At 45.2% G+C, this 26,905-nt stretch overlaps 1 protein-coding gene and 1 long non-coding RNA gene across 4 annotated transcripts; one reads left to right on the top strand and one right to left on the bottom strand.

Annotated features, from left to right (window-relative positions):
- Positions 1-14,794: 14,794 nt before the first annotated feature.
- On the bottom strand, positions 14,795-20,176 carry LOC119322638 (acylamino-acid-releasing enzyme 2-like). Of its 2 annotated transcripts, XM_037596128.1 has the most exons (19): positions 19,903-20,176; positions 19,377-19,655; positions 19,100-19,280; positions 18,670-18,982; positions 18,360-18,581; positions 18,004-18,246; positions 17,801-17,878; positions 17,556-17,694; positions 17,336-17,487; positions 17,164-17,246; positions 16,938-17,068; positions 16,762-16,840; positions 16,506-16,674; positions 16,331-16,391; positions 16,107-16,229; positions 15,811-16,008; positions 15,428-15,496; positions 15,223-15,299; positions 14,795-15,135 (listed from the first exon to the last, which is right to left on the bottom strand). In XM_037596128.1, exons 3-19 carry the CDS (start codon positions 19,203-19,205, stop codon positions 15,066-15,068), a joined length of 2,313 nt encoding a protein of 770 aa, XP_037452025.1. In that variant the 5' UTR covers positions 19,206-19,280; positions 19,377-19,655; positions 19,903-20,176; the 3' UTR covers positions 14,795-15,065. The 2 variants fall into 2 exon arrangements, with proteins under 2 accessions (XP_037452025.1, XP_037452024.1); XM_037596127.1 differs by lacking the exon at positions 19,377-19,655 and having other exon boundaries at positions 19,903-20,175.
- Positions 20,177-24,027: 3,851 nt separating this feature from the next.
- Positions 24,028-26,545, top strand: LOC119324742. 2 transcript variants are annotated; one of them, XR_005157134.1, is made up of 4 exons: positions 24,028-24,348; positions 24,559-25,453; positions 25,920-26,100; positions 26,301-26,545. It is a non-coding gene; the product is annotated as an uncharacterized LOC119324742 (long non-coding RNA). The 2 variants fall into 2 exon arrangements; XR_005157133.1 differs by having other exon boundaries at positions 24,028-25,453.
- The last annotated feature ends 360 nt before the right edge of the window (positions 26,546-26,905 follow it).

The following is a 26,905-nucleotide window of genomic DNA, read 5'->3' as shown; positions in this document are numbered from 1 at the left end:
GAAGACATACGACAAGCTATGGACCTACTGAGAAATCTACCATGTATAGATTATCTTTCCTATACCCTTCAAAGACTAGAGACTTGTCAGATTCCATTAGTACAAGGCACGATATTTTCCAAATAGCACAATCATGTTCAAGTCACAAAGCATTGAGACAGACATTAAGTTGAACCCAAGGGATTCAACAAGCATCACTTTATCCATGTGTTGATCCTTCGAGATTGCAACTCTACCTAGACCCAATACCTTGATTTTACCAGTGTCAGCAAATGTGATTTGACTCTTGTCAGATGGACGTAAGGTTGAGTCCATGAGAAGACTTCGATCACCAGTCATATGATTAGTGCATCCGCTGTCGATAATCCATTCTGAAGCACGAGGTGTCATACCCTATAGTGCAGTTAGGAGGATAGACTTCACAAGGTATGTTGTGAAGCATAAACATTTGATGCACACTAGGATTATCACAGCTTAGATGAAAGTTAGAGCACACAGTATGACAGGTAAGCGATTCATATGTGGAATACATAGTAAGTCATTTTATCATGCGTCCCTTTGTGATTTAGGTCCCCAGCAATAATATCGGGCGCCTTTGATTGCTGACTAGAGACCATATTCTGCAAAAGAGAGTTAATTCTTCTTCACCACCCACATCTTCAGGGGTGGCTTAGAAGCAATGAGTCTAAGTGCAGCATCTAAGAATTTCGGCTTTGAAGCCCTAGCAAATAGCCTTGCAGGAGATGAATGATACTCATATGAATAAGCAGAAAAGTTCTTAGTCCTATGAACATGGCGGTTTGAGGACACACGTTCATATTCATAAGTTTGAGTACGGTTTCCCTGCAAAACATTGGCGTTAGGGTGACTCAAGTGAGTCCTGTATTCGTATGAAGCCGTTGGACCATATGATGCCTTTGGTCTGGGGTTTGTCTTCTTCCCAGGTGGTGTCATGATGACATTCACTGGAAGATTCTCAAGACAGCTTTTGGGAACCCAGATCTTCTTCATAGGTGGTCTATTCCTGCAGTTAGTACCAATATACCTGGCAAACACTTCACCATTCTGATTTTTGAACAGTTTATAGTTTGCATCAAAGGATTCATCAATGATAATACGATTAGCACAGGTAAAGCCAGATAAAGTCGATGGATCGACTGAAGGTTCCTTTGCAGCAACCCATGTGATTTTGGGATACTGCTCAGGCTTCTAGTAGGAACCATCAGCATTCATTTTCCTCTCAAACCCAACACCCTCTTTCCTAGGGTTTCGGTTCAGAATCTGCTTTTTCAGGACATCACAAAGTGTCTGATGTCCTTTCAGACTTTTATACATCCCTGTTTCAAGCAATGTCTTCAACCTAGCATTTTCATCAGCAATAGTAGTGGTATCCTCCGTAGAGGGGTTAGTTTCCACATCAGTAGTTGAAGACAATGCAACAACAGCGGCATTGGAACATTCAACAACAGAGGTAGCGTTATCACGCCCAATGCATTTGAAACATGGTGGTTCAAATCCATCCTGAGCGGAACTGATCTGTTGAGCGTGAAATGACTCATTCTCTTTTTGAAGATCTTCATGAGTCGCTTTCAATTTCTCAAGCTCTTGCTTCCTTTGAAGATAATCATAGGAGAGCCTTTCATATGTGGTTGAGAGCGTCTCATGAAGACTTTCAAGTTCTTGGTACTTAGCATGAAGATTTTTTATGTCTTCTACTAAGAACTGTGAACGTGTCATTTCTGCGTCCAACAGGTCATCACTTTTGTCTAACAGTTTTTGAGTATGTTCCATAGCCCTTTGTTGTTCAGTAGAAATTTTAGCAAGTGTTTTGTAGCTGGGTTTAGATTCACAATCAGAGTCATCTTCACTTGATGTTTGAAAGTAAGCATCGCGTGATTTTACCTTGGCACCACGTGCCATGAAGCAGTAGGTGGGAGCAGGATCGTCCATGTCATCAGCTTTAGCGTTGGTGTGGAAGTCATTGTCTTCAGTGTTGAAGATGGACTTGGCAACATAGGCTGTGGCTAGAGCCAGACTTGGAACGCCAGGGTCGGACTCTACTTCAGACTCCACCTCCACCTCCTCAGAAGCAGACTCCTCCTCTGAATCCATTTCCAACAAAAGCACGAGCCTTGCCAGATGAGCTCTTCTTATGTGATGAAGACCTTGATGAGGACTTAGAAGAAGACTTTGAAGATTTCTTCTTCTTCTTGTCATCAGAATCATATTCCTTGCTCTTTTTCTTCTTCTTCTCATTGTCCCACTGAGGACACTCAGAGATATAGTGTCCAGGTTTCTTGCACTTGTGACATGTTCTCTTCTTGTTGTCATGAGTGGAAGCTTCATCATTTCTTGAGCTAGATCGTGAAGACTTTCTGAAGCCCTTCTTCTTGGTGAACCTCTGGAACTTCTTCACAAGCATGGCAAGTTCCTTTCCAATGTCGTTAGGATCATCAGAACCGCAGTCAGATTCTTCTTCAGATGAGGAAACCACTTGTGCTTTCAAGGCGCGAGTTCGGCCATAATTGGGACCATAGATATCTCTTTTCTTAGAAAGCTGGAACTCATGTGTGTTGAGCCTCTCAAGTATATCAGACGGATCGAGAGTCTTGAAGTCAGGACGTTCTTGTATCATGAGGGCAAGGGTGTCAAAGGAGCTGTCAAGAGATCTCAGCAGCATCTTGACGATTTCATGCTTGGTGATCTCAGTGGCGCTGAGAGCCTGAAGCTCATTTGTGATGTCGGTGAGGCGATCAAACGTGAGCTGGACATTTTCATTGTCGTTTCTCTTGAAGCGGTTGAAGAGATTGCGAAGAACACTGATCCTCTGGTCTCTCTGTGTAGAGACGCCTTCATTGACCTTGGACAGCCAGTCCCAGACTAGCTTTGACATTTCCAGAGCACTCACACGGCCATACTATCCTTTGGTCAGATGACCACAGATGATGTTCTTTGCAGTGGAGTCCAGTTGAATGAAGTTCTTGACATCAGTTGTAACACCCACGATGCGGCTATATCTCCCACGTGTCGAAGCACGACTTAGAGGCATAACCGCATGGTGGTTTTGTCGCAAGAAGGGTCATCTTCACACAATCCCATGTAATGAATAAGAATGGGATAAAGAGTTGGCTTACAATTGCCACTTCACACAATGAACATATAATAAATCATACATCCTTCAGAGTACACACATATAGTCCGACTACGGACGAAGCCAAAAGAAAAGAAGATAACCCAACTGCTAGATCCCCGATCGTCCCAACTGGGCTCCACTACTGATCAACATGAAACGAAACATAGCAACAACTAAGATCTTCGATGAGCTCCCATCTGAGCTCGGTTGCATCATCTGCACTGGTATCATCGGCACCTGCCACTGTTGTGATAGTATCTGGTGAGTCACGAGGACTCAGCAATCTCAAAACCCGCGAGATCAAGACTATTTAAGCTTATGGGAAAGGAAGGGGTAAAGTGGTGAGGTTGCAGCAGCGGCTAAGCATATATGGTGGCTAACATACGCAAATAAGAGCGAGAAGAGAGCAAACGGAACGGTCGAGAAGCTAGAAGTGATCAAGAAGTGATCCTGAAGACTACTTACGTCAAACATAACCCAAAACCGTGTTCACTTCCCGGACTCCGACGAGAAGAGACCATCACGGCTACACACGCGGTTGATGCGTTTTAAAGAGGTCAAGTGTCAAGTTATCTACAACCGGACATTAACAAATTCCCATCTGCCTATAACCGCAGGCACGGCTTTCGAAAGATTATACCCTGCAGGGGTGTCCCAACTTAGCCCATGATAAGCTCTCGTGATCAACGAAGGAATAGACCTTCTCCCAGGAAGACCCGATCAGACTCGGAATCCCGGTTTACAAGACATTTCGACAATGGTAAAACAAGACCAGCAAAGCCGCCCGGATGTGCCAACAAATGCCGATAGGAGCTGCACATATCTCGTTCTCAGGGCACACCGGATTGTCCAAACTTCCGGTAGGCCAGCCCAGAGTTGCCCCTAGTGGCCACCGGCGGCTGACAGGTTGGACCAACACTCACGACGAGCACTGGCCCAGGGGGGGGGTAAAATAAAGATGACCCTTGAGTCTGCAGAACCCAAGGGAAAAAGGCTTAGGTAGGCAAATGTTAAAACCAAGGTTGGGCCTTGCTGGAGGAGTTTTATTCAAAGCGAACTATCAAGGGGGTCCCATAAATCACCCAACCGCGTAAGGAACGCAAAATCCGGGAACATAACACTGGTATGACGGAAACTAGGGCGGCAAGAGTGGAACAAAGCACCAGGCATAAGGCCGAGTCTTCCACCCTTTACCAAGTATATAGATGCATTAATTAAATAAGAGATATTGTGATATCCCAACATAATCCTATCCATCATGGAGTAATCTTCAACTTCACCTGCAACTAACAACGCTATAAGAGGGGCTGAGCAAAAGCGGTAACATAGCCAAGCAACGGTTTGCTAGGAAGGGTGAAAAGGTTAGAGGCTGACATGGCAATGTGGGAGGCATGGTAAACAAGTGATAGGTAACGCAGCATAGCGATAGAACGAAGAAACTAGCAAGCAAAGATAGAAGTGATATCAAGGGTAATGGTCATCTTGCCTGAAATCCCGATAGGAAGAAGAACGAGTCCATGAAGAAGACAAACGGACGTAGTCGAACGAGTCCTCACAACTCCGGAACGAAACCGAAGCTAACGAGAGAAGAAACCGGAAAGAAGCAAACAACATGGTAAACGCACAAGCATAAACATGGCATGATGCACAAACAATTATGATGCATGTCCGGTTTAATGAGAATGGCATGGCAAAATGAAGCAAACAACACTACAATTTAAGTGGAGCTCAATATGCAACGAGTTGCATATTGATGGAACACCACATCACTTATTTAGTTTAATCTCGTTAAGCTACCAAACAATATTAAATGTTGTTAAACATGGCAAGAGGTGAAGCATAAATAAACTAACTATTTAGGCAAGTTTAAGTGAGGCCGGAAACAACAAACAACAATTCCGGAAAATCCCCATGTCATTTAGTAGTTTAATGCAAACACAATTTTTAGCATTTTAAATGTTGTTATCATGATGCGGATGACATATACAAGTTTATGCAAATTTTATGAAAACGTTAACAATTCGGACACGGTGCAAACGGTGCATCTCATTCAACACATTCATTAGGTCACGGGCGTCGTCTCAGCGTTATACCTTCGAAGCGTGCGTTTTCGGAGCGGTTCGAGTCGTCGAGGGAAGTAGTCATACACGGCGTCAGTAGTGGTACACGGGTCTTCGGGCGACGGTAGATGGTACAAGTTTTCGTAGATGTTCAGGTCGACGGTAGTGGTACACGCGACATCGGGGTACTTGGCGGGTCGTCGAGGTACACGGTTCGTAGATGTTCGGCGTCGCCGGTAGTTGTACACAGTCGTTGTTGGACTTGACGGATCCGAGGGCTCCGGGCATCGAGGTACTTGGCAAAAACCACAAAGAGGGTACTTGTACTCGCATCATCATGGAAGTAGTCGTTCGGGCTCCCGTGCGGACTTGGTGGTCTTGGTCTTCGCAGCGTAGTTGTACAAAAACAGCATCGGACTTGGACGAATCCAGAGGCGTGCACAGGCAGTGGTGGTCGTCCATGGAGGGGCGCTAGTTGCTGGAGAAGGGCCACGCCACGGGGCTCAGCAAGGAAGGCGGGTTCGCGGGAGGCGCAGGAGGGCGACGAAGCAGCAGAGGCGATCTTGCCGGACCTATGCCTGCGGCTGATGACGGCAGCACATGAGAGCTTGGGGTCGGCCCTGGTGTCAACTTGGCCAGGGAGATGGCGGAGGGGCTTGGAGCCGCGGGGACGGCTTGCGGAAGCTTCGGCGAGGGCACCGGTGGTCGCGGATGGGCGAAGCGACGACGAGGAGGTCAGGGAAGGTCCGGGCGCGGCGTCGGCGAGAGGGTGCAGCAGCTGCTGCTGCTGCCGGCGGCGAGGCCGAGGCGGAGGAGGAGCTGCAGAGGAGCGTCTGGAGGCGGCAAGCCGGCAAGGGGACCGGGCGCAGGAGATGGTGCGATGGGCGACGACCGTCGCCGGAGGTGGGGAGGCAGCGGCGAGGCGCTCGAAGGAGGATGAGACGGCGGCGGATCCGGCCAGTAAGAGGCGCCGGCGGCAGGAGAAGGGAAGGCGTGGCGAAGGACGGCGGCGAGGGAGACGTGGCGGCGGTGGGAGACTCGCGAGGGGCCATGGCCAGAGGGAGAGGCTGATGGGGATCGAGCGAGGGGAGGGTTCGATGCGTGCGGCGCTGGAGGGAGATGGGGATCGAGCAGGAGGCTCTCCCCTACGCTAGGGTTAGAGGGGGCGCGGCTGGGCCTTGGGCCGGCTTAGGTAGAGAGGAAATGGCCAGAGGCCTGGCTGGATTTACCTCTCTCTTCTCTCTCTCTTATATTTTCTTTAGCAGAAAACAATTAAAGAGAAGAAAAAGAAAGAGAGGGTTAGGGAAAGGATTTGCGCATGGAGACAATTTTCCCGGACTCGCAAAAAATGAGCTCGATCCAGGAAAAATAGAAAAGAGTCACGAATGCAAGATTTGAATTCAAACTCATTTGAATTTAATTCAAATGGGTTTGAACGGAAGTGAGGGTTTGGGAAGGTCCAAAAATGTTCGGATTTTTGGTGGAGCTCCGGAAAATGACGAAAGAATTTATGGGCAGAGTTGGAGACCAAGAATTAAGATAATAAAGGCATTGGGATATTTTGCAGGTGTGTTTATGGGTGATTCCGAATTAGTGGAATATTTAATATAGCTCCCTAACAATAGTAGGAGACTTTGAATATGTTATAAAGATAAATCACCATGTGAATCTCTCGATTTAAATGGACCGAAGATCCATGCAATTTATTTAGCTGAGTTTTAAAAATTAAATGGCATGATGACATGATGACATGATGCAATGCAAAAATAAAAGAGCAAGCACAAAAGAAACACATGGCAAAACTCGGAATAGCTGGAAGTCTTCTGGGGCGTCGGTCTCGGGGCGTTACATCAGTAGGGGTGACACCTTCACCAGTTTTGGGAACGCCATTCTTGACGACATACCAGAGGTCGACATCAATGGCTTCAAGATGCATGCGTATCTTATTCTTCCAGTAGGGATATTCAGTTCCATCGAACACGGGACAAGCAGTGGAGACTTTGATTATCCCTGCAGTCTACATAGCTAAACTCTAGGTGGTTAAACCAAATCACACAGAACAAGGGAGTACCTTGCTCTGATACCAATTGAAAGTGCTAGTTATCGACTAGAGGGGGGGTCAATAGGCGATTTTTATCAAAGTCTTCAAAACTTGGAAGTTTCAAAGACAAACAATAGAAATGACCTAATTGATATGCAGCAGAAGATAAACTACAACATGCAAGCCATAGTCAAGTATGCAATAATGTGAACGTACAAAGACTAATAGCAGCAAGGTAGTAAGGATCGGGATGGAAGATAGTATGAAGCCAATCAACAATAGTAGTCAAGCGATGAAGTCAAACAGATAAGACAAATAAGCAATGACTTCACGAAGACAAACTCAAAGTAAAGGAGGGAAGGGATAGAACCAGTCACTTGTTGAAGACACATGATTTGTTGGACCAGTTCCAGTTACTGTGACAACTGTACGTCTGGTTGGAGGGGATGAGTATTTAAACTCGAGGACACACAGTCCCGGACACCCGGTCGCTGAGCACGCAGCTCAGGACACCAAGTCCTCACCGTATTCTCCTTGAACTAAGGACACACAGTCCTCGCCCAATCACTCTGGTAAGTCTTCAAGGTAGACTTCCGAACCTTCACAGACTTCGTTCACCGGCAATCCACAATGACTCTTGGATGCTCAGAACGCGACGCCTAACCGGCTGGAGGATACATAGTCCTCAAGTGTAATAAGTCTTCAGGTCACACAGACAGAAATACTTCAGTGATGCCAAACACTCTTTGGCTCTGGGTGTTTGGGCTTTGTCCTCGCAAGGATTTCTCTCTCAAAGGCTTCGAGGTGGGTTGCTCTCAAAACGACAAAAGCCGTAAACTAACTCTGAGCAGCCACCAATTTATGGTGTAGGGGGTGGGCTATTTATAGCCACAAGGCAACCTGACCTGATATGTCCGAAATGACCCTGGGTCACTAAGGAACTGACACGTGTTCCAACGGTCAGATTTCAAACACACACGACAACTTTACTTGGGCTACAAGCAAAGCTGACTCATCCAGCTCTGGATAAGGTTTGCTCTCATTGTCTTCGCTCGAAGACATAGGATTTGGGTTGAGCATCACTTCAGTCACTCTGACTTTGTTCACTTGGACCCCACTTAATAGTACGGTGGTTCCTATGACTCAACAAAGAAGAAAAGGAAACAACAAAACAACACAGTCTTCGCGCTCCATAGTCTTCACTCAATGTCTTCTTATGTCATAGTCTTCAGTGTGAATATCTTCACACAGCACCATTGTCTTCAATGTCTTCATACATTTTTAGGGGTCATCTCCGGTAGGTAAACCGAATCAATGAGGGACACTTCCTGCGTTACCCTGCAATTCTCACAAACGCATTAGTCCCTCAACCAACTTTGTCGTCAATACTGCAAAACCAACTAGGGGTGGCACTAGATGCACTTACAAGGAGAAATAAATAAGAAGAGGAAAAAAGAAGAAAAAGTAGAGGAGAAGAAGAAAGGAATAGAGGAGAAGAAGAAAAAATAGAAAATATCCTCCTCTTTTTCTTCTTCTTTTTTTTCTTCGATCTTCTCCTCTGTTGTCGTCGATATACCCCCCCTCGGCCCTCTCGCTCGAGCAAAACTCTCGAGGACACCTAAACCCTAGAGAAAAAAACGATGTTGGTCTCCTACCCCCTCCCGCTGCGCCCCTACCCGACAAACTCTCTTGAGGCCACCCAAATTTACCAAGTTAAAAGAGCGTTGTCGTCGAGGCCACCCCAAACCCTTGAAGCGTTGTGTCGAGGCCACCCCAAACCCTTGAAGCGTTGTCTAGGCCACCCCAAACCCTAGAGAAGCAGCGTCGAGGCCACTAACATGATTCCTTATTGTGATTAGCTAGCTAGTTCTACGTTTGCCACTAATATATATCCATCTGTACCATGTTTGAATAATAATTGACATGTTGTAAATATTTGCAGAAACTATGGAGCACTACCGAGATGAAGCAACATAAGCGACGTTGGGGGAGATAATTGCAGAAGGAACTGATGTCGTTGCGTCATTTTTCAACGACGTCGTTGGTCAGGAATGACTGGGTGAAGAAGAGGGCTATATTCATGATGGCTCCGGCCCATTAATGCCGGTACAAGAAGAGGGATATGTTCATGATGGCTCCGGTGATGACCCAATGGAGGTACAAGAAGGAGACCGTGCTGACTGCTCTGGTGATCGAACTGAGTCCGGCCAGGTATATATATATTAGTTAAGCTCGTGCTGACTAGTTAATTGATGCATTCATTGTTTTGGTATATGTACACATATTAATTAACTCTCGTCTTTCTTCCTTTTTCTAGCCCTCCGGATCGCACAACTTCGGTAAGGAGACGAGGCCCGAAGAAAAAGTTGAGCTCGGATGAAAAGATTGAGATCACAGCAATCACGCGCGACGGCGAACCGATTGAACCCATCCGGACAAAGAACGCATTTGTTGCTCAGTGCGGGGTTCTTGTTAGGGACAAGATCCCGATCAGCATCCACCAATGGTATAAGCCTAAGGAGGAAGACCCTCAGGTGTCTTATGTCAATGATATGCAGAAAGATGATCTTTGGACTGAGCTGAAGGCAAATTTCACCCTACCGCCAGAGGAGGATTCGAAGAAGCCAGTTAAAGAGCAATTAATCAAGTCTTGTGCTCTTAAGAAGATGGCAGGCCTATTCAGGAGGTGGAGGAAAGAGCTGAAAAAGTTTGTCAACAAAGAAGAGCCACCAGAATTCATCGGCAAATATGAGAAGATCAGAGATCACTGGCCCGCATTTGTGGCCTACACGACATCGGAAAAGAGTAAGAAGATGTCGGCGACAAACAAGCAAAATGCTGCCAAGAAGAAGTTTCACCATCGCACAGGGTTAGGTGGCTACCTGCAAGCCCGGCCTAAGTGGTCCAAGGCTGAGAATGATCTTCTTGATAAAGGGATCGAACCGGAGACAATGAGATGGCCAGACCATTGCCGGACTTGGTTCTTCGGGGCTGGCGGAACCTTGGACCCTGTATCAAGGAAGTGCCGTTGGACGGACGAGCAACTGAAAACACCAGTCACAAGGCTTCGGCAGTATATCCATGCAGCGCAGCAAGGGACGTTCGTTCTAGACAGGGAGAAGGATGAGCTCACAATGGCCCTCGGGAATCCTGAGCACCATGGACGGACACGAGGCACGCCAGGCTCCATTCCGTGGAAGGTTGGTTTTTCGGACACAGGGGGTTACAAAACCCACGAGAGGAGGAAGAAACTGGAGCAGAGCCAACTGCAGGCGCTGCACAAAAGGGTAATGGGGCTAGAGGAACGAGAAGCAGATCGCAACAAACGACCTGCCAAAGCTTCCCCCGAAGCTACCCCGCCATCTCAGCGGAGAAGCAGTGTGGCTTCCACCGAGCTGCTTCAGCCGGAGCATGTCTTGACGGCTCCTGCCAGCTATCCCGTGGATGCTATCGCTGGGGCTCAAAATTACCACCTTATGACGCGATGGATGAATTTGAAGGTCAAGGCGGCTGTTGGCTCTGTTTATCCTAATGAACACGGCGCAACTTTTCACTGCTGGCCGATTCCAGAAGGATATGCCAGGGTGATGGTGGATGAAATAACGGAGGGATCTGAGGACCTCCAGCTTGACTACCCTACCGATGAAGGGGAGACTAGGCTGGGTTCTGCTCTGAAGACTCCATGCCTATGGCAGAAGGAGCTCATCAACCTTCCGAACTGGACGCCTCCTCCTCCTCCTCCTCCTCCTCCTCTGGCGAGTCAGGGCACTCCGCCTCCTCCTCCGGCGAGTGTCGATCAGGACACTGGGCCTCCTTCTCCGGCGCGTGGCGGCACTCCACCTCCTTGTCCGCCTGCGCCGGCGCGCCCAAGCAGCCAGCAGCCTCCTTCTTCTCCGGCGCGTGGTGGCACTCCGCCTCCTTCTCTGCCTGCGCCGGCGTGCCCGAGCAGCCATCAGCCTCCTCCTTCTCTGGCGCGTGGTGGCACTCCGCCTCCTTCTCCGCCTGCGCCGGCGCGCCCGAGCAGCCAGCAGCCTCCTCCTTCTCCGCCTCGCCAGCAAGAGTGGAAGAGACCCGCCGCCGCCCCGGCTGCTCCGGCGCGTCGTAGTCCTTCTCCTCCGCCTCGTAAGCAAGCACGAAAGAAGACAGGCGCCACAACCGCTCCGTCTGCTCCGGCATCTAGCAGTACAACCAGTAGAGGCGGGAGGCAATACAGATACGGTCCACCTCTCAAGCCTCTAGAGAAGTTACCATACGAGAGGACCGAGGAGGAAAATGCGACGATCATGCGGGCCCACGTGAAGGACTTCTTTGAAGGGGTGAAAGCAAAGAGACATCCACCTCCGGAGGAGAAGGTAGATCCGGTGAAAGCAAAGCGCACTATCGATGCCCTGAGGAAACCACCAAAGTCTCCGCCGAGAACCAACTATGAGCGCATTACTGAACAGACATATCTCGAAGCCCAGCGGTCGGGAAGTACTGTCAGTGATAAAAGGTTAAAATAACGAGCAGCTGGGAAAAAAATTTCCCAGCTCGGTGAACAAGCACAACAATCATGCCCCCCGCTCAATGTGTCTAGCGGCGACATCGTCGCTAATGCTCCGGGATGGTGGCCGGTTATGGCAATCTTGGAGATTACCTGCCTGACGATCAACTTCCAGATTTCTTGGAGGTGGATGGACACAGATACGAGTACGGAAAGCCTCTCGTCAAAGATGAAAAATCTCTAACAACTATGATGCGAAGATTCCATGATTGGTACATGAAAACCTGCAGAGAGTCTGAGGGGACGAATGCTTTGTATCTGAATATTAAAGAGGAGCACGACCTCGTTGGAACTGATCTGTTGACTGTTCCATTTGACGAGTTATTCGCGTTCTTCAATCAAAAGGCCCTTGATAAACTAATGGTCTTTTGGTACTGTCTGGAAGTACCATTTCTGTCATTAAGTCTCTATATATAGCTCGGCTCTTTCATTGCATGTATTTATAATTAATTATCCTCACTATATTATGCAGATTGAAGATCATCGAGTGCAAAAAATAAGAAATGTATGATATTGGGTTCATTAACACAAATATCATAGATGAATTTCTGGTTGAAAAGGACGCCGAAGAGGCCGAGGGGTACTTGCTACAATCGTTGATCAAAAATCAAAACAAAGATTTAATACTCTTTCCTTACAACTTCAAGTGAGTGTTACAGTCGTGTGCATATTCGGTTTCCCTTATTACTCGAGCGAGGTTATAGTAATGTAATTGATGAGTTATGCATGCGTGCGCAGATTCCACTATGTTCTTCTGGAGATTAAGCTTGAGCGGGGAGTAGTAAACGTCTTAGACTCGAGACGAAAAGATCCCCACACCTATGCGGACCTGACTAAAATGCTCAACAAGTAAGTTCAATCGATCATTTATCGCACCATATCGGCAACTTTTTGTTCATTTCCTGATATCTCAAGTAATAATAATTATTTTCTTTGTCTTGCAGGGTTTGGAAACAGTTCACCGCAGAAGTTCCGGGACTACCGAAGGAGCTGTACATACCCGAAAGTAAGTACTACTAGCTAGCTAGTTGCGCGCATCTCCCGTTGATTCTATAACTGTACTTTCATCAATGCCATATATAATGCTTCATTATCAGTTTGATTGACCTCTATTTCTCGTAAAGTGCTTGTGGCAGGAACAAGGGAATGATATCTGTGGATACTACGTGTGCGAGTTCATCTACAACGCGACTTTGAAAAATAAGCGGGGCTACTCTAAAAGACAATATGAAGTGCGTAAGCAATAATATTCACAATTTCATTTTATTACACCATCATTTCTGTTGAGTTTCATTCATATATGTATTAACCCCCTTCTTCAAATTAGACGTGGCAGATGCGGGATGAACTCCTAGAACAAGATCGCATGAAAGCAATTCAAGAGGAATTGGCGGGATTCTTTCATGACCACGTCATCAATAAAGCCGGAGAATATCATGTGGAAATTGATTTCAAATGCTAGGGGATTGTAAGAGATTTTACATATTGTATATGTATGTAGCCAGTAGCATATTGTATATGTATTGTATATGTACGAAAACTTGTTGTTCGACCAATCTCTCGGAGAAGGAGAGGTCGATCGATCACTTCTCTCGGTATGCATGACGAACTTCTGTACTTAATGGTTCCCTTCATTTTCTTACTAGCTAGCGTGTCGAGGGCCTCTCTATGTACAGTACGTAGCGTCGACCAAGCACGGACATAAGAGAGGACACTTTTCTCTATTAATTAGGTAGCTAACACAATATATTAAACACCTAAATTAACCCCCCAAAACCCCCAATCCCCCCCCCCTTTCAAAAAAAATAACAAAAACCACGGCCACTGAAATACTGACGCGTGGATGCCTTTTGGTCCCGATTGGTGCCACCAACCGGGACCAAAGGCCCTCCTGCCTGGGCTCGGCGCACCGGCCACGTGGAGGCACATCTATCCCGGTTCGTGTTAGAACCGGGACTAAAGGGGGGAAGCATTAGTACCGACCCTTTAGTCCCGGTTCAAGAATTGAGACTAAAGGCCCTTACGAACCGGGACAAATGCCCCCTTTTCTACTAGTGGCCCGACGCTAGCGCTAGCCGCCGTCGCCCCGGGCCTCCAGCGCCCCGCCGCGCATAATAGCCGCCCGGGTTTGGGCGAGGCAGACACAGCTGCCCCTGCTGGACGCCCTGTGAAGTTGACTTTGACGCCACATCAGCGCTAACGGATGGGCCCCGGCTGTCATAAACACGTTTAAATTGTCTAAACTGGACATTATCTGAAAGTGGTAGTTTTTAGTCATGAAATTAGAAAATTTTGGTAGTTTCCGGTCACTTTTTTTAAAATGGTAGTTCTGTGGGACGCAAACCCCTAAAATGATAGTTTTTTGTCAATCACTCACTTCCATGCCTAACGGTGGCTGACGACGCCGTCGTCAAGTATTGCCCAACCAGAAGGAGCCACGTGGCACATGTATGCCGACGGCCTCGCCGGATACGCGCACACAGATGACCGCCGCACTGGCCATCGTTCGCGACGTCGAATCCGGCGCGTCAACAGGTCAGGACTGCCATGCTGCCGCAACCGCGAAGAACCGCAACGTCCTCGCAGCGTCCGGCTCTGATGCAGCAAGGAGGGCCACCGCACCGCACCGCCCCCCATGGTGATGACTAACGGCAACTATAGCTAGAGATGAAAATGTGGTGGATCTCCGCCCACCGACGCAACCAGGCGCTCCGAAACCGTTTTCTGTCCGTGTACCTTTTAATATGGGAAATGATAAATTTCGAATGTTCCAGATTGATTTACCCATGGCAAATTGAACTTTTTTATGGCAGTTTTAGTTGAGTGAGGATGGCAAGTTTAGTTGACAAGCACAACACGTTTTACACAGCGAGTATGAAATTAACATGCGTATCAACTAAACTTGCCATCTCTCACAGGACTTACTGGCGTCAGTGTGATGTTCCTCAATCAGCTGGGCTTGCATTGAAAACACCGTCAGTTTTTTAAAAACTTCTAGTGTAAATTAGTTTTGTTACTGCACAAAAAAAAGGTTTTGTTCATTTTGATCCTGTAGGCCAGAGGCCTACTACACAAACAGAATCCAATGTCACAATTGCCAGGCTGCGTCAACCAAGAACTAGACTGATGCTGTTCATTTTTATCAACCTCTTTAGGCTCATTATTGGGGGGGAAATATATACTTGTTGTCGGTTCTAAAAAATATTTAGTCGCCTCACAAAAAGACAAATTCGTCAATTAGCTTTGAAGTCCTCTGGCTATGTTGAGGAAGCTCTCAAAATCTCTGGCTCAGCTTTCTTTCAGATATTTCTTGAACCAGACTCCCATGTTGAGGAAGCTCTCAAAGTCGGACCGCGGTCTGCAGACCAAATTAACCCGAACCAAGATGAAATTACGATGATAAGAATCCCAAAATGGGAGGGGGAATCAGTTTAGTCTGGCTTACATATCGATTTCGTGCGTATCCTCTGGGAACATGATGGTTTTTACCTCGACCCCTCTTTCTCTCAGAGTTCTTGCATACTGAAATGGCCGGTAACAACACGGAAATAAGGTATATATAAGAAGAAGAGTGTTTCATATTTGCTGGCAAGTTTGTTGGATGGATGTAACATGCTAAAAATATGTCAAGAGCAATGGAATGGACGTACCTGTAGGCCGTTAGAGGCGGGTACCCGGAGATCCGCTCCTCCGAGAAGCATAAGCAAAGGCGCTTTCACCTGCAGAATCAGAATCAACCTGAGTTTATCCTAGGACCCTCGTGTGGCATGAACACATGGCAACTCTGAACATTTTCTTTTGGCAAGTTTGTGACGCGAGGATGGCAACTTTCTTTTTGGATGACAAGTTTCAGTTTTTTTAGAGTTTGTTTTTTCTTTTTAGATAGAAACTTTAGTGATAAAAAACCCCAGGGCCGGATTGCTTCGTGCCACACGTGTGACACTTATCATTTAAGTTACCCTAACATGTTTTTAATTGTGTCATGTTGCTCCAGTTCCGACAACTACAGGGCAGGGAGGAAGGAAGGACATACTTTTGAAATATGGGCAATTGGTGATTTCTGGTGGAAGATGCGAAGATGATCAAGTGAAGGTGATTCAGAGGCGAGACACCTCGCTTCAGTCCCGCAGGCCACGGCGTAGCACCAGTCTGGGATGTCTGTGGTGCCAATCATCACTGACAGGTTACAGACGGGGTTTCGAGCCGCCGCCACAGCAAATCTCTCAGGAGCCTGTAGAGAAAGTGGCAAATTAACTACAAGAAGAAGAAGAAGAAAAATGCAAGTATCAAGCAGTCAACTGTGCCTCTCATGGTTGCTAGGATGCTCACCTGGCCAATTAAATGGGTTGTCAAGAAGCCGCCGTGCGAGATCCCGACAACCGCTACCTTGGATGCATCCACCAGTCCTTCCTCGATCGCGTGGTCTAGCGCCGCAAGACAATCTTGGACATCCTGTTCAGAAATTTCATTGTTTTCACAAGGAGAGGGCAAGCATCAACAACACGATTGGAGAGAACAACCGTCAACAACACAATTGGAGAGTACCCACTCACCTGAGATCCAACCTTCCCAGGGAGTGATTGCAAAGCCTCCTCTCCGTAGCCCAGCGTACCTCTTTTTTATGTATACAAAAGCATGAGTAAGATGATGATGATGGCACACTAACACCCATTGGTCACCATTTATCATCACTGCAGAGAAATTTCAAGATAACAAAAACCTGCCTACCTATAATTTACAATGAGCAGGTTAAACCCAAGTGACGCGAGAAACGCCGATGATTTTGAATAGCTTGATACAGATGCTGAGTGTGGGCCACCATGAAGGATTAAAACAGTTGGTTTCTGTGAACTATCCTCACAGGACACTAAGATGGCCTCAAATGGAAGCCGACCACCTGAGGATAGGAAAAAGTATACATATAATCTAGTGAAGGATGGTATAATACTAGCTCACAACATTTGTTCACATGCTGAAGCAATACCGTCGGAGAGTTCACCAGAGGGGTCAGGGACCGGGATTCTGAGTATGCTCAACTTGTGATCAGATAACAAAGCCTTTGCCTGCGGCACACGAAAAACGGTGATGCATGTTTGAGTAAATTATTGAGCAAAGAAAATGTGTATACTACTTAGAAATTTGCAGCAGTCGGCAAGGAACCTTGTCACTGGCTGCTGTCAACGGACTCATAACTTCGTCCCAAACCCATGCGCAATGGCCATCATGATCCTCTGTTGATGATGCTCGACGACCATACCTAATTTGAGGAGGGTCGATGGGACTACTTGACACTAGTATGGTCAGAAGAGAAACAGATACTGTTAGCACTAAAATAGGAAGATTATATATGCATAAACACACTGCCTCTGATCGTAAGTAGAATTACCAGAGAGGACATTGTTGCCATTTATTGCAAGGGCGCTCCATGAGTAATCTGAGTCTTCTGGACTTATTCTGGTTACTTCCCCACTTCCAAATGAAACAAAAAAAAACATTTGAAAAGTGATCCTTTAAGGTCTGGAAAAGGTGCATATTGCCAACTTCTATTTATTTACTACCTTAACACATCTATTGACAGTATCACTTCAGTACTTCTCCAAGCAGATGTTAATACCATCGTACAATGATCAGAAAGCCAAGGATCAGACAGCATGGATGAGCAGTATAGACCAGGAAAACATCCATCTTGAGGACACATTACGACAGGAACCTAGCGTAATTCAAATGGTTCAGAGCGCAGATCACAGTGGGATAAGCAGATTATATATGTGGCCATACCACATCGGTCACGCTGAGTTGTTGCTCTGCTTTCCAATCAGAAGGCCAGTTGATTCTATGCAGCGAATCTGTGGCATTATGCGCTCCAGTATCTACTGCACGTTTGGAAGATAGAAACACCAGGAGTTTTCCATCCTTGCTGTTGACAGAAAAGATGAGCATTATGTTCCCCACTATCTTCGGTGAAAAGCATCAGTTTGAAATCCTTCAGTAAGGTGCAAGACTATTATTAATACAGGCATTACCTGAACCGTGGAAAGAAAGCGCTGCTCATGCCTGGTGTTAAGTTGGTTGCTACTGAAGCAGATACTGATTCACTACCACTGGAAGAACAAAAGGGATGCATCATATTACATAGCAGTTGATAGTTTCTTTCTTCTTCCATTTGAACAAAACAGCAGTATGGAGCAGATGCTTTAAAAATTCCAGAGTTACAGCATGACCTCACCTAACCGACGCGTTATTCGCATTTGGTTCTTCTTCAAAAGGGGAATGAATTGCATAGAGAGAACATGGCCTGTTAGAACAGTACTTGATGCCGAGTTTTCTAGCGGTGCCCTGAAATCCGTTGTGTTCTAACCAGCCGACGAAGACCAAAAGCTTTTGATGGCCGCTTGAAGATGGCGGAGCCCAAACAACTTGACCAGCACTTATTGATTTTGTAATGCCTCTAGCAGCACGTATTTCTCCACTGCATGCACCAAAGTACATCAACTGATCAACACATGCTTGGTTTAGTAAGCCATACTTTTGGATTAAGGAGTGGTAATTGATAGGTTCATTAGAAGGTCCTAATTAAAAGACCTAGCAATATCAAGAACAAACAACGAGGGTATCCCCTTTCTGGAGTAAGTTTCACCCCAGTCCTCTTCCCAATCCCCCTGCCCTCTCCAGCTATTACAGTCTTCCTCAGAAGAGCTTTCCTTTCTATATCCGGCGTCGTCGAAAACTGGTTTCGGTTGAGGTGGCTGTTCAGCGACGTATGCTATGAAGGTCTCTTCATGGTTCCAGGAAATCCCTTGAAACCTGCAGTACCGACAAACATAATGTCATATGTTACATATATAGCAGTGAAGCAGAGACTGGAAATGCAGACTTTATGCTGTACATTTACCACTCATCGGTATAAAGTGGACCATGGATAGACTGATCAACATGTATCTCTTTCTCCACATGCGATTGATTCACAATCTGAAGTCTTGTGCGCGAACCTTTCTCCCCGTTCCGCACCACCAGAAGCTTCGACCCCGAACGGGATGGAACGACAGCCGACACTCCGGTCATTTCAATAGGGAAAGGAGACCAATGGCACTCGAGAGGCATGGTTCCATCATGTGTCACAATGTGAGAATGCAAAATATATTTCCTCTTCTTGTTCGCCAGCATGTCTGGTTGACTAATGGAAAACATTGCTGTGGATCTGTCTTCTGCAATAATGAAGCAAGGAACGCTTTAATTAGACCAGCTCTGATATAGCTCCGGATCGAGAAGAACTAGATGATGATTGTGAACGAGGTATGTGTATATAGAAATAGCAGTCCTACCATTGTTGGTTTTGAAAAGCCAAGCACTTTCAATGCTTGGGACATTGGTGAATTCTTGCAGTAACTTGGACTGAGAAGCATATTCTTCAGACGACATTGCATCCATTCCCAACTGTTTTTCTTTCTTGAAAGCAGACCGAGTCTGACAACAGGGAGACACTATACTGGGCTATCCTAAAATCTGCAGTGAGGAAAATATGTTAAGCAAGCGATACGAAGATCAAGTATATTTTCTTGTTGATTGCGCTGACAAGAGAAGAAAAATGAGAATCCTCACTTGAATCGTCAGCATGTATATGGTTAGGGATGCAATTGCGTCGGCCAGGTAGGCCCATTGACCCGTTCTAGTAAAATTGTTTGACAAACATTGAAGTTCGGTATATAATCAAACTAGGATGGAATTTAAACCAGGCGAGACCACTGGACTTGCATCCCTAGGTATGATATTTTTCTAATCTGCAGTTCAAGCACCTAGAATTGAGCACACCACTCAATCAGATATCATCTCTCAACTCTTGTGTGATCCAGGTTCCAGGTGCAGGCTCCCATGGAAAACCTGGATGCATCAAGAATTCAAGATCCCGAGCTAATATAGTTTCAGACACAAACAGTACCTTAGCTTGTTCTACACTAGTTTCATTGTCAGTCAAGACTCAACTCGTTCACACAGTGGCACCACTGCCCATGAACCCAAAAAAATTCAAGAGAAAATATGCTGGATAATCTGAAAAGGAGGACACTGGAAGTAGCTTTGATGCCTAGGTACCTCAAAACACTGAATTAAGGAAAAAAGAACTGCTTACCTAGTAGTTCTGCTGCGTTTGCAGTGGATTAGCAATGGCAGGTCCAAGCAAGACTCCCGGCCGGTGAGCTCTAGAATGCCACCAGCTCATTGGAAAGACACCTCCCATCATGCATGTTACCTGATTGCCTTTGAGATAACAACCTGGCAGCAATCATTTGGTCAGATGGCACCAAGTTCTGTTTCCTTCTCTTTTGTCAGCATGTCACCAAAGTCTTCAAAAGTATAAGCTAGAAAAATAAAAGGAATCTTGATCATGCATTGCGTTGCATACCACACCACGGGCAACAAGACAAAGGGAATCAAAAGATAAGGTTAGCTTCAGATGCGCATACACCACTCATGGCACCACCGAACAGCAGCATCTTGCTGTCATTTTCTCTCTACTTTGTCCTCTTGTCATTTTCTTTACATTAGTAGTGCAATTTACGATAGCATAATCATGTCATCTATAATACCTAAATAGTTCATCCCCACTAACCTATTTCTCTTGACATGCAACCCATCCACATCATCAAGTAGGTCCCATGTGTAAAAAAGTTTTCCTTCTCTCAATAATCATCCATTTTTGAGAAATAATAACTTCTATCACGCTGCATGTAATGTATTGTGCATGGAAGACAAAAAGAGGGCCTTTACATATTTCCATCCACTATCCAGAGGCCCATCGTTTCTGCTCTGTCTACTGCCAAGTTTCAATTTGTATCGCCAAGCTACGTGATCAACGATAAAGACGGACCTCTTTCTCTTCTCGACTGACTCGTCTCACAATGAAATGGGGGTATAAAAAATGCAACGGGGTCAGATTTTTTATCGAACAATGGGCCTCATATTTATGTGAGGCGCATCACATCCATGCTGCTTCCCCTTCCAAAAACTGACTAAAAATAATGCCCACCCGACTGTCTCCTCTGCACTCCGTTCCATTTCCTTTCTCCACCTTTCCTATTCCTCTTAAATAGACAAGAATGGTCACTGCTTCTTTCTCCATCTACCGCGGCCGTCTCCCCGCTGCTCCATTCTCTGCGGGCACACACAGGAGTAGGCATGTCCATCTCACATGAGCGGGTCTCTTGATTGATGATGAAACGTGATGTTCTAGACACACTTCGTCCATCGTCACCAGCCCCAGTAGTCCTCCTACCCCCAGCCCCAGAAGTCACGATCAAGTCCGCCATATTCCGTGACTCGTATCAGGTCGCCCGTATAAATTCGTCAGGTGATGTATCCACAAAAGCCGATTCATCTCGAAGAGATAGGCCCCTCATATGGAAGCCCGTCAGGTAATCTGTACAAAAATACCAATTCGTTGTTTTAGTTCTGCCGTGTTCTCCTAGAACTAATACTAATCTTATTATCCTTTATATTCTTTCACTATGCGCGTAAAATTTATACCCTTCTGTTTTAGGTCAAACTGAATATCTGTGCAGATCAATGAGGGTGTGCTGCTAGCAATCAAATATTTACGATGTCTTCATGGTGATAGTAGAGATTAGATACTGCATCTGAGTTTTAATATGCAAATGGTTGTATCGTGTTCTTTTAGAAAATAATATGAACAGTAGCACTCTCAGAGAATGATGTCATCCACAACCTCTACAGTGAATGTAATCTTTGGCCAATTTTGGGGACAAAAGTTTAGTACTAGATGGTGCCCGTGCAACTCTGAAATAATCCCATGTTGAAGCTGCAGATGTGTCTTTTCAGGAAACTTTCTTCTCAGAAATACTGTTTCACAAACTTTTTTATTTCACAAAGGCAAAAACAACTTGAATTTATTCTGTACTATAAGTTATGGTGCAAGATGAAGGTGTATGTTGTTCTGACCTTTACATTATTTTGTTCTGTAGGATTCATGACTCTTTCATGCATGAGGCTTATTGATCATTATGGCTGCCCCACATGTTAGTAGGATGAAAATTGAATCATTCTGATTATTCATTTATTTGAATTGTTATTTGTGAGGAAAGGGACATTTTTAACTCTTGGTTCGATAAATTCATATACAGTGTACTCCTCTACAACTTTCTGGTATGCCAGTTCTTGAGGCTTTCCTCAAACCCCTCTTCCTTAGATTTCTCATTATCATATTGTGTCTTGAGGTCTCATAAAATGGATTTGCAACATGGATGTATATTTAGTTTTGATGCTATGACTTTCTAAACTCTAATTGAGCTTCAACATGATTTATACATCAAACCAAGTAATTTAATTTTTTACGTTGTTTGCTATTTTCTATAGTTTGCCAATTTGTTTTGTTTCATGATTGACTTCGGAAGACTAGCAACTGTATCTCCACCCTTTTAGGTAAACAACTCTTATGTTGTATTTGGCTACCATTTGTAGACCAAGCCAGAAATGACCATCAAAATTACAAACATGCTCAAGCATCTTCGCCAAACAACCATCCGTAGATATAGTAGTCATTTTCTTTTGTCGCACAATAAGGAGTTTTCCTCTTTCGGAAGAAACTATTTATTGAGTTTGGTTCCATATAACACATGATTAACTTTTTTTATTTTACAGGCAGTAACCCAAGATTATCTTGATTGAAAACATGTTTTTTATTTGGACCATGCTCATCTATTAATGTTTGATAAATTCCCCCCTATGCCCACACCAAATTGCTTACTCATATTTCCGCAGCAACGCGCGGGGTATCATCTAGTTTTTCCTAAATACTGAGAACCAGATGATCCCCTGATGTCACCCAACCCCTACCAATCCCTTCCCCACAAATCCCCACCGATCCCTGCATCTTAATTTGACTTGTTCGGTTACTTCACAGTGAATCAAACAACACAGAATGAATCAAAAAAGGCATTGCCCAACTAGAAACAAATAGCAAGCAACATCATGGTTTTCTTTTTTTACAAAAAGCAAGCAACATCACTGTACATGCTAAAATTCGGTACATATCAAATATGCTATCTTTACGACAGCAAGAACCAACTTAAATTCAGTATAGCCAAAATAGGCTGTCTTATCTAAACGACGCCGTTGTCGACGAGCTTCTTGGATGGTGGCGTCGAGGGCGTCACATTCTCCCTTGGGTACGAGCAGCTTGACCTCCTGCAAGATCATACTCTGCTTATAGTAATCCGGAGATGGGATCCGTAGCGGTCGCCGCCAAGCTCGCGCTGCTGCAACAATAAAATTTCTTCGTCAATTAAAAAGGGAAAGCTAAAAGAGTGCATTGCAGATGCTCAAATTCTGTTCACATGTCTAATTGTGCCTGCAAGCTAGTGTTATGCCTGTGTAGGAAGGGCGTTGGGGGTCATCGCTAAGAAATAATATTCCTATCTAATGCATCCAGTTTAGTCTGGGCTGAACGAAATGTAACTAGTACCGCTTATAGTACTTTTTTTGTCACTGCTTTGGCATCATCACCTGGAAACATAGAAGGGCAAATAAATTATCATCTTAGGATTTGCACTGCTTTAGCTCCAGCAGCTTGCAGCCTTTTAGGAAAGGGAAGCAACAAAAAACATTACTCTGAATTGCCTGCACGGTAAACTGAAGGGTGGGAATTCAGATGCAAAAAAGCTTGTGCTGGAGCTATGAAACTAAACAAGAAACACCTAAAAATCTAGAGTGGCTATACATCTCAGCTTCCTGTTGACCACACAACAATATATCTAGTTAAAACACCGGGGGTTGCACATCCATATCTCTTTGGAAATTGGAATTGAGTTACAGGGGAAAGGCCATCAGGCAAGTACACTTATACAGTGACAAGCACTACACACTGAAGTACACTTATAAACTGACCGACGAGAAGGTCACCATCCGGAGATGGTGTCGCGCTGCCGCTGACGAGCTTGCAGCCTTGCACCGGTCGCCGCAGTCTCCTCCGGGTAGCTGCCGCCTGCCGCGCAAGAGCATCTCCGGGCTGCCGCTAATCGACCTTGGTGGGCTATGGCGGTGAGGCGGCAAGCATTCTGGCCGGCGGAGGGGCGGGGCAAAGCCCGAAATCGGCGGCAACGGGCGGCGCCGCCCCGAGCTTCCGCGGCGGCCGCGGGGGTCGCGACGGTCGTCTCGAGCAGGAACGGGCAGCAGGCTGGCGACGGCGCTGGGGCCGGCCGACGGAGTGGCGGCGGCGGCGCCTTTTTCTAACTGGATTTGTTAGCCCAACAACGAAGCATGGGCTGGACCGTGCATAATCTTCAATTGATTGTCAACTCAGATAAGTTTAGATGTGATCTCGACGTTGAAGGACGGAGCTGAATTTGTTTCAGTGGACGCAGTGATCTTTGATGACTGTTATCCTACCAGATTCGTATTTTCACATGAAATTTGTTTCCTTGCAGGTTCAACTGTGGATTTTCCTTTGGATTCTGACTCAAGTTCCCTTTTATCTATCATGTCTTCTCAAGTTTTTGTGCTCTCCACGGATTGGATCTTGAATCTTCTCATGTACAGTTTTTGGGTGCCTCATGGAGAACTGGTAAAAGCACACCAACTATGCCCATAATCCACGATCTCCTCCTCTCGATTATCTCTCTCCCCCCAATGGAAAACAAAAGGGTCGTCCCTCTCTAACAGAAGGCATATGGATTCCGTGTACTCAAGGAGCTTTTTGCATCAAAATAGTTTTCCTCGCCTATACCATTTTCGTATTTTCTCACACTACTTATTCTGATTTGTATTGTTGCAGGTCTACAATTGGATCAACCATGGCTTTTTAATTGGATTCGGATTCAATTTTTTCTCTACCGCGTCCTCTCATAGTTTTGTGCTCTCTACGGATTGGATCCTTTGTATTGTCACGCGTACAATTCTGGGATGACTCATGGAGATCAGGTAGGAGCACGCCAACTTTACCCATCTGCTTGATGACTCATGGAGATCAGGTAGGATCGCACCAACTATCCCCATCTGCTCAAGATTCTCCCACTTTGTGCCAAGCTTGCCTCTGGTCTGTTTGCTGTCATTGTTCCATTTGTTAGATCATACATGTTGCTTACATAGTGCAGATTCAACGACTGATCATTGGGTCTACTCTCTTTTTCTAATTAAAGTCTTGGATTTGCCAGCAGCATCCCCTGAGACTAAACAAGTATAAATCTTAAGAATTTTTATGATCTTTTACGCCCTGTTCAAGAATTCATCCGAATTAACCAGTTAACTTGCCGATTAATCCTTACTCGTAGGGTCACCGAGTAGCCTATAAACCGATAAATCGTCTGATTAATTGATTAAATGGCCAATTAACTTACCGATTAGCCAATTAATCCCCTACTCACCAGCCAACCGAGCAGCTACCAGTTAACGATTTCCTCAACAATGCTTTACGTGTTAATATTTTTCTATTCCTTTTAGTTTGTTATATTTGAGTTATACTTCCTTTCGTTTTTGTAGTACAAGGTTTAAAACAATGCAACTAACCTCAATGGAGATGCAAAGTGAAGGCCAGAGTAGTTACACCAATGAGTAGTTACGCCAACGAGAAAGATTCCTAGAAAGGGAAGGTCGGAGTGATTCATCTATGGAACGCCATTAACGTCTACAGCAATGAACTTATTTGACTTGACATGATACTAGATGAAGAGGTCAGCCTATTGGTAAAATAATATGATTTGCGGACAGAAACATGGTACTATGAGTTATACTCGCTCCGTTCCTAAATATAAGTCTTTTTGGAGATTCCACTACAAACTACATATGGATATATATAGACATATTTTAGAGTGTAGATTCACTCATTTTGCTCCTATGTAGTCCATTATGAAATATCTAAAAAGACTTACATTTAGGAATGGAGGGAGTATATAGTAGTTATTATAAGTATAGAGGCATCTTCTCGCTGCATTACATGGCACTATGTTGGCTTAGCTGCATGTGCATCTCTATGATTTCATTAAGCCGTCTATGATCTTATTAATCCGTGCAAGTATCATGATGGCGGATTCATCATGCTACTGCTTCTTGGGTGGAACGCCGTCGCTGCACGGCCGGTCGACATGCAATGCCAATGCAAAGGCATGTGCACTCACTACCTTATTCCAATGCTTCCAGTTGCAGGTGCATTCAGTTCGCGAAGTTCTGGACCTAGCTAGGCGTACATGTGATGGCTTGCTAGAGCATCACGTAGTACATATATGGTTTCCATGCCAGAGTATGCTGTTTCCAGTTATTTCTCTGGAAGGCGCTCAGTTGATTGGTGAGGCCATAAATGGCTGTCTATGGTTGTCTCCAGGTAACAATTTTTTTCCCCCGAGCTAGCATCTTAGTTGGACACAGGTTATCGTCTGCAACTACTCATGTTTCAGGCAATAGACTTTGCTTGCTGACAGAAAATGTTATAATGTTATGGACATTGTTCAAATGGATGGAGTTCTAAAGTTCATAGCTAAGGACCTTATTCATGCAAGGATTCTAATTAACTTTTCTTGACAGTTGAAGACAGAGTTGGAGCAGAACTATGGCAACCATGCATGTCGTGCTAAATAGGGCCTATGAGCTATGCATGTCACCATGTCGCCAATACGTTGCCTAATGCATGAGAGGCTCATGTTAGACTTGGCAATCTTCTCTCGATCTTTTTTCTACCGGATTTTTGTACTGCGGAATTTGCATTGCTTCTAAGTAAGGATTAGCCTTCACCTCAGTCCATGCATTGTAACTTTCTAAATATTTTAAGGTTAAACTGATGATGAATGCATGCCCCAGTTTAGAGTGGTTACGACTATTGTAAACATGTTTGGTTCAAGATTTTTTTTTTGTTTGGTTTTGCGGGTGAATGTTTGGTTCAAGATTTAACAACATAAGCAGATTATTTGTCCATTAACCCAAACATATTCATAAGTAAGAAAACAAATTCATTGTAGTCAATGCCAATACACCTGCCGTACCCTCAATTGGATGCAATAGGATTCAGGCCGACCAAGTTTAAGGGTAAATCTAACATGACATAAAAAGTTTAAACATGTACGGGATGGGAATTCATCTCAATCAAAAAAACATAGTTGCATTTTTTTTCACTCTTCTCCATTCAATTTTGT

The sequence above is a fragment of the Triticum dicoccoides genome, chromosome 6B (genome assembly GCF_002162155.2).
Source record: "Triticum dicoccoides isolate Atlit2015 ecotype Zavitan chromosome 6B, WEW_v2.0, whole genome shotgun sequence".
Lineage (NCBI taxonomy): Eukaryota > Viridiplantae > Streptophyta > Magnoliopsida > Poales > Poaceae > Triticum > Triticum dicoccoides.
The sequence above is the reverse complement of the archived record's forward strand: the minus strand, read 5'-3'. Positions and strand labels throughout refer to the sequence as shown.

Excerpts from the sequence above, each read along its gene's own strand:
- LOC119322638 (XM_037596128.1), bottom strand. The coding sequence starts at position 19,205 with ATGGATGCAATGTCGTCTGAAGAATATGCTTCTCAGTCCAAGTTACTG. Across the intron at positions 16,009-16,106 it reads CAACCCATTTAATTGGCCAG|GCTCCTGAGAGATTTGCTGT; the intron begins GTGAGCATCCTA and ends CTTTCTCTACAG. Across the intron at positions 15,497-15,810 it reads CAATTGCCCATATTTCAAAA|GTGAAAGCGCCTTTGCTTAT; the intron begins GTATGTCCTTCC and ends CTGATTCTGCAG.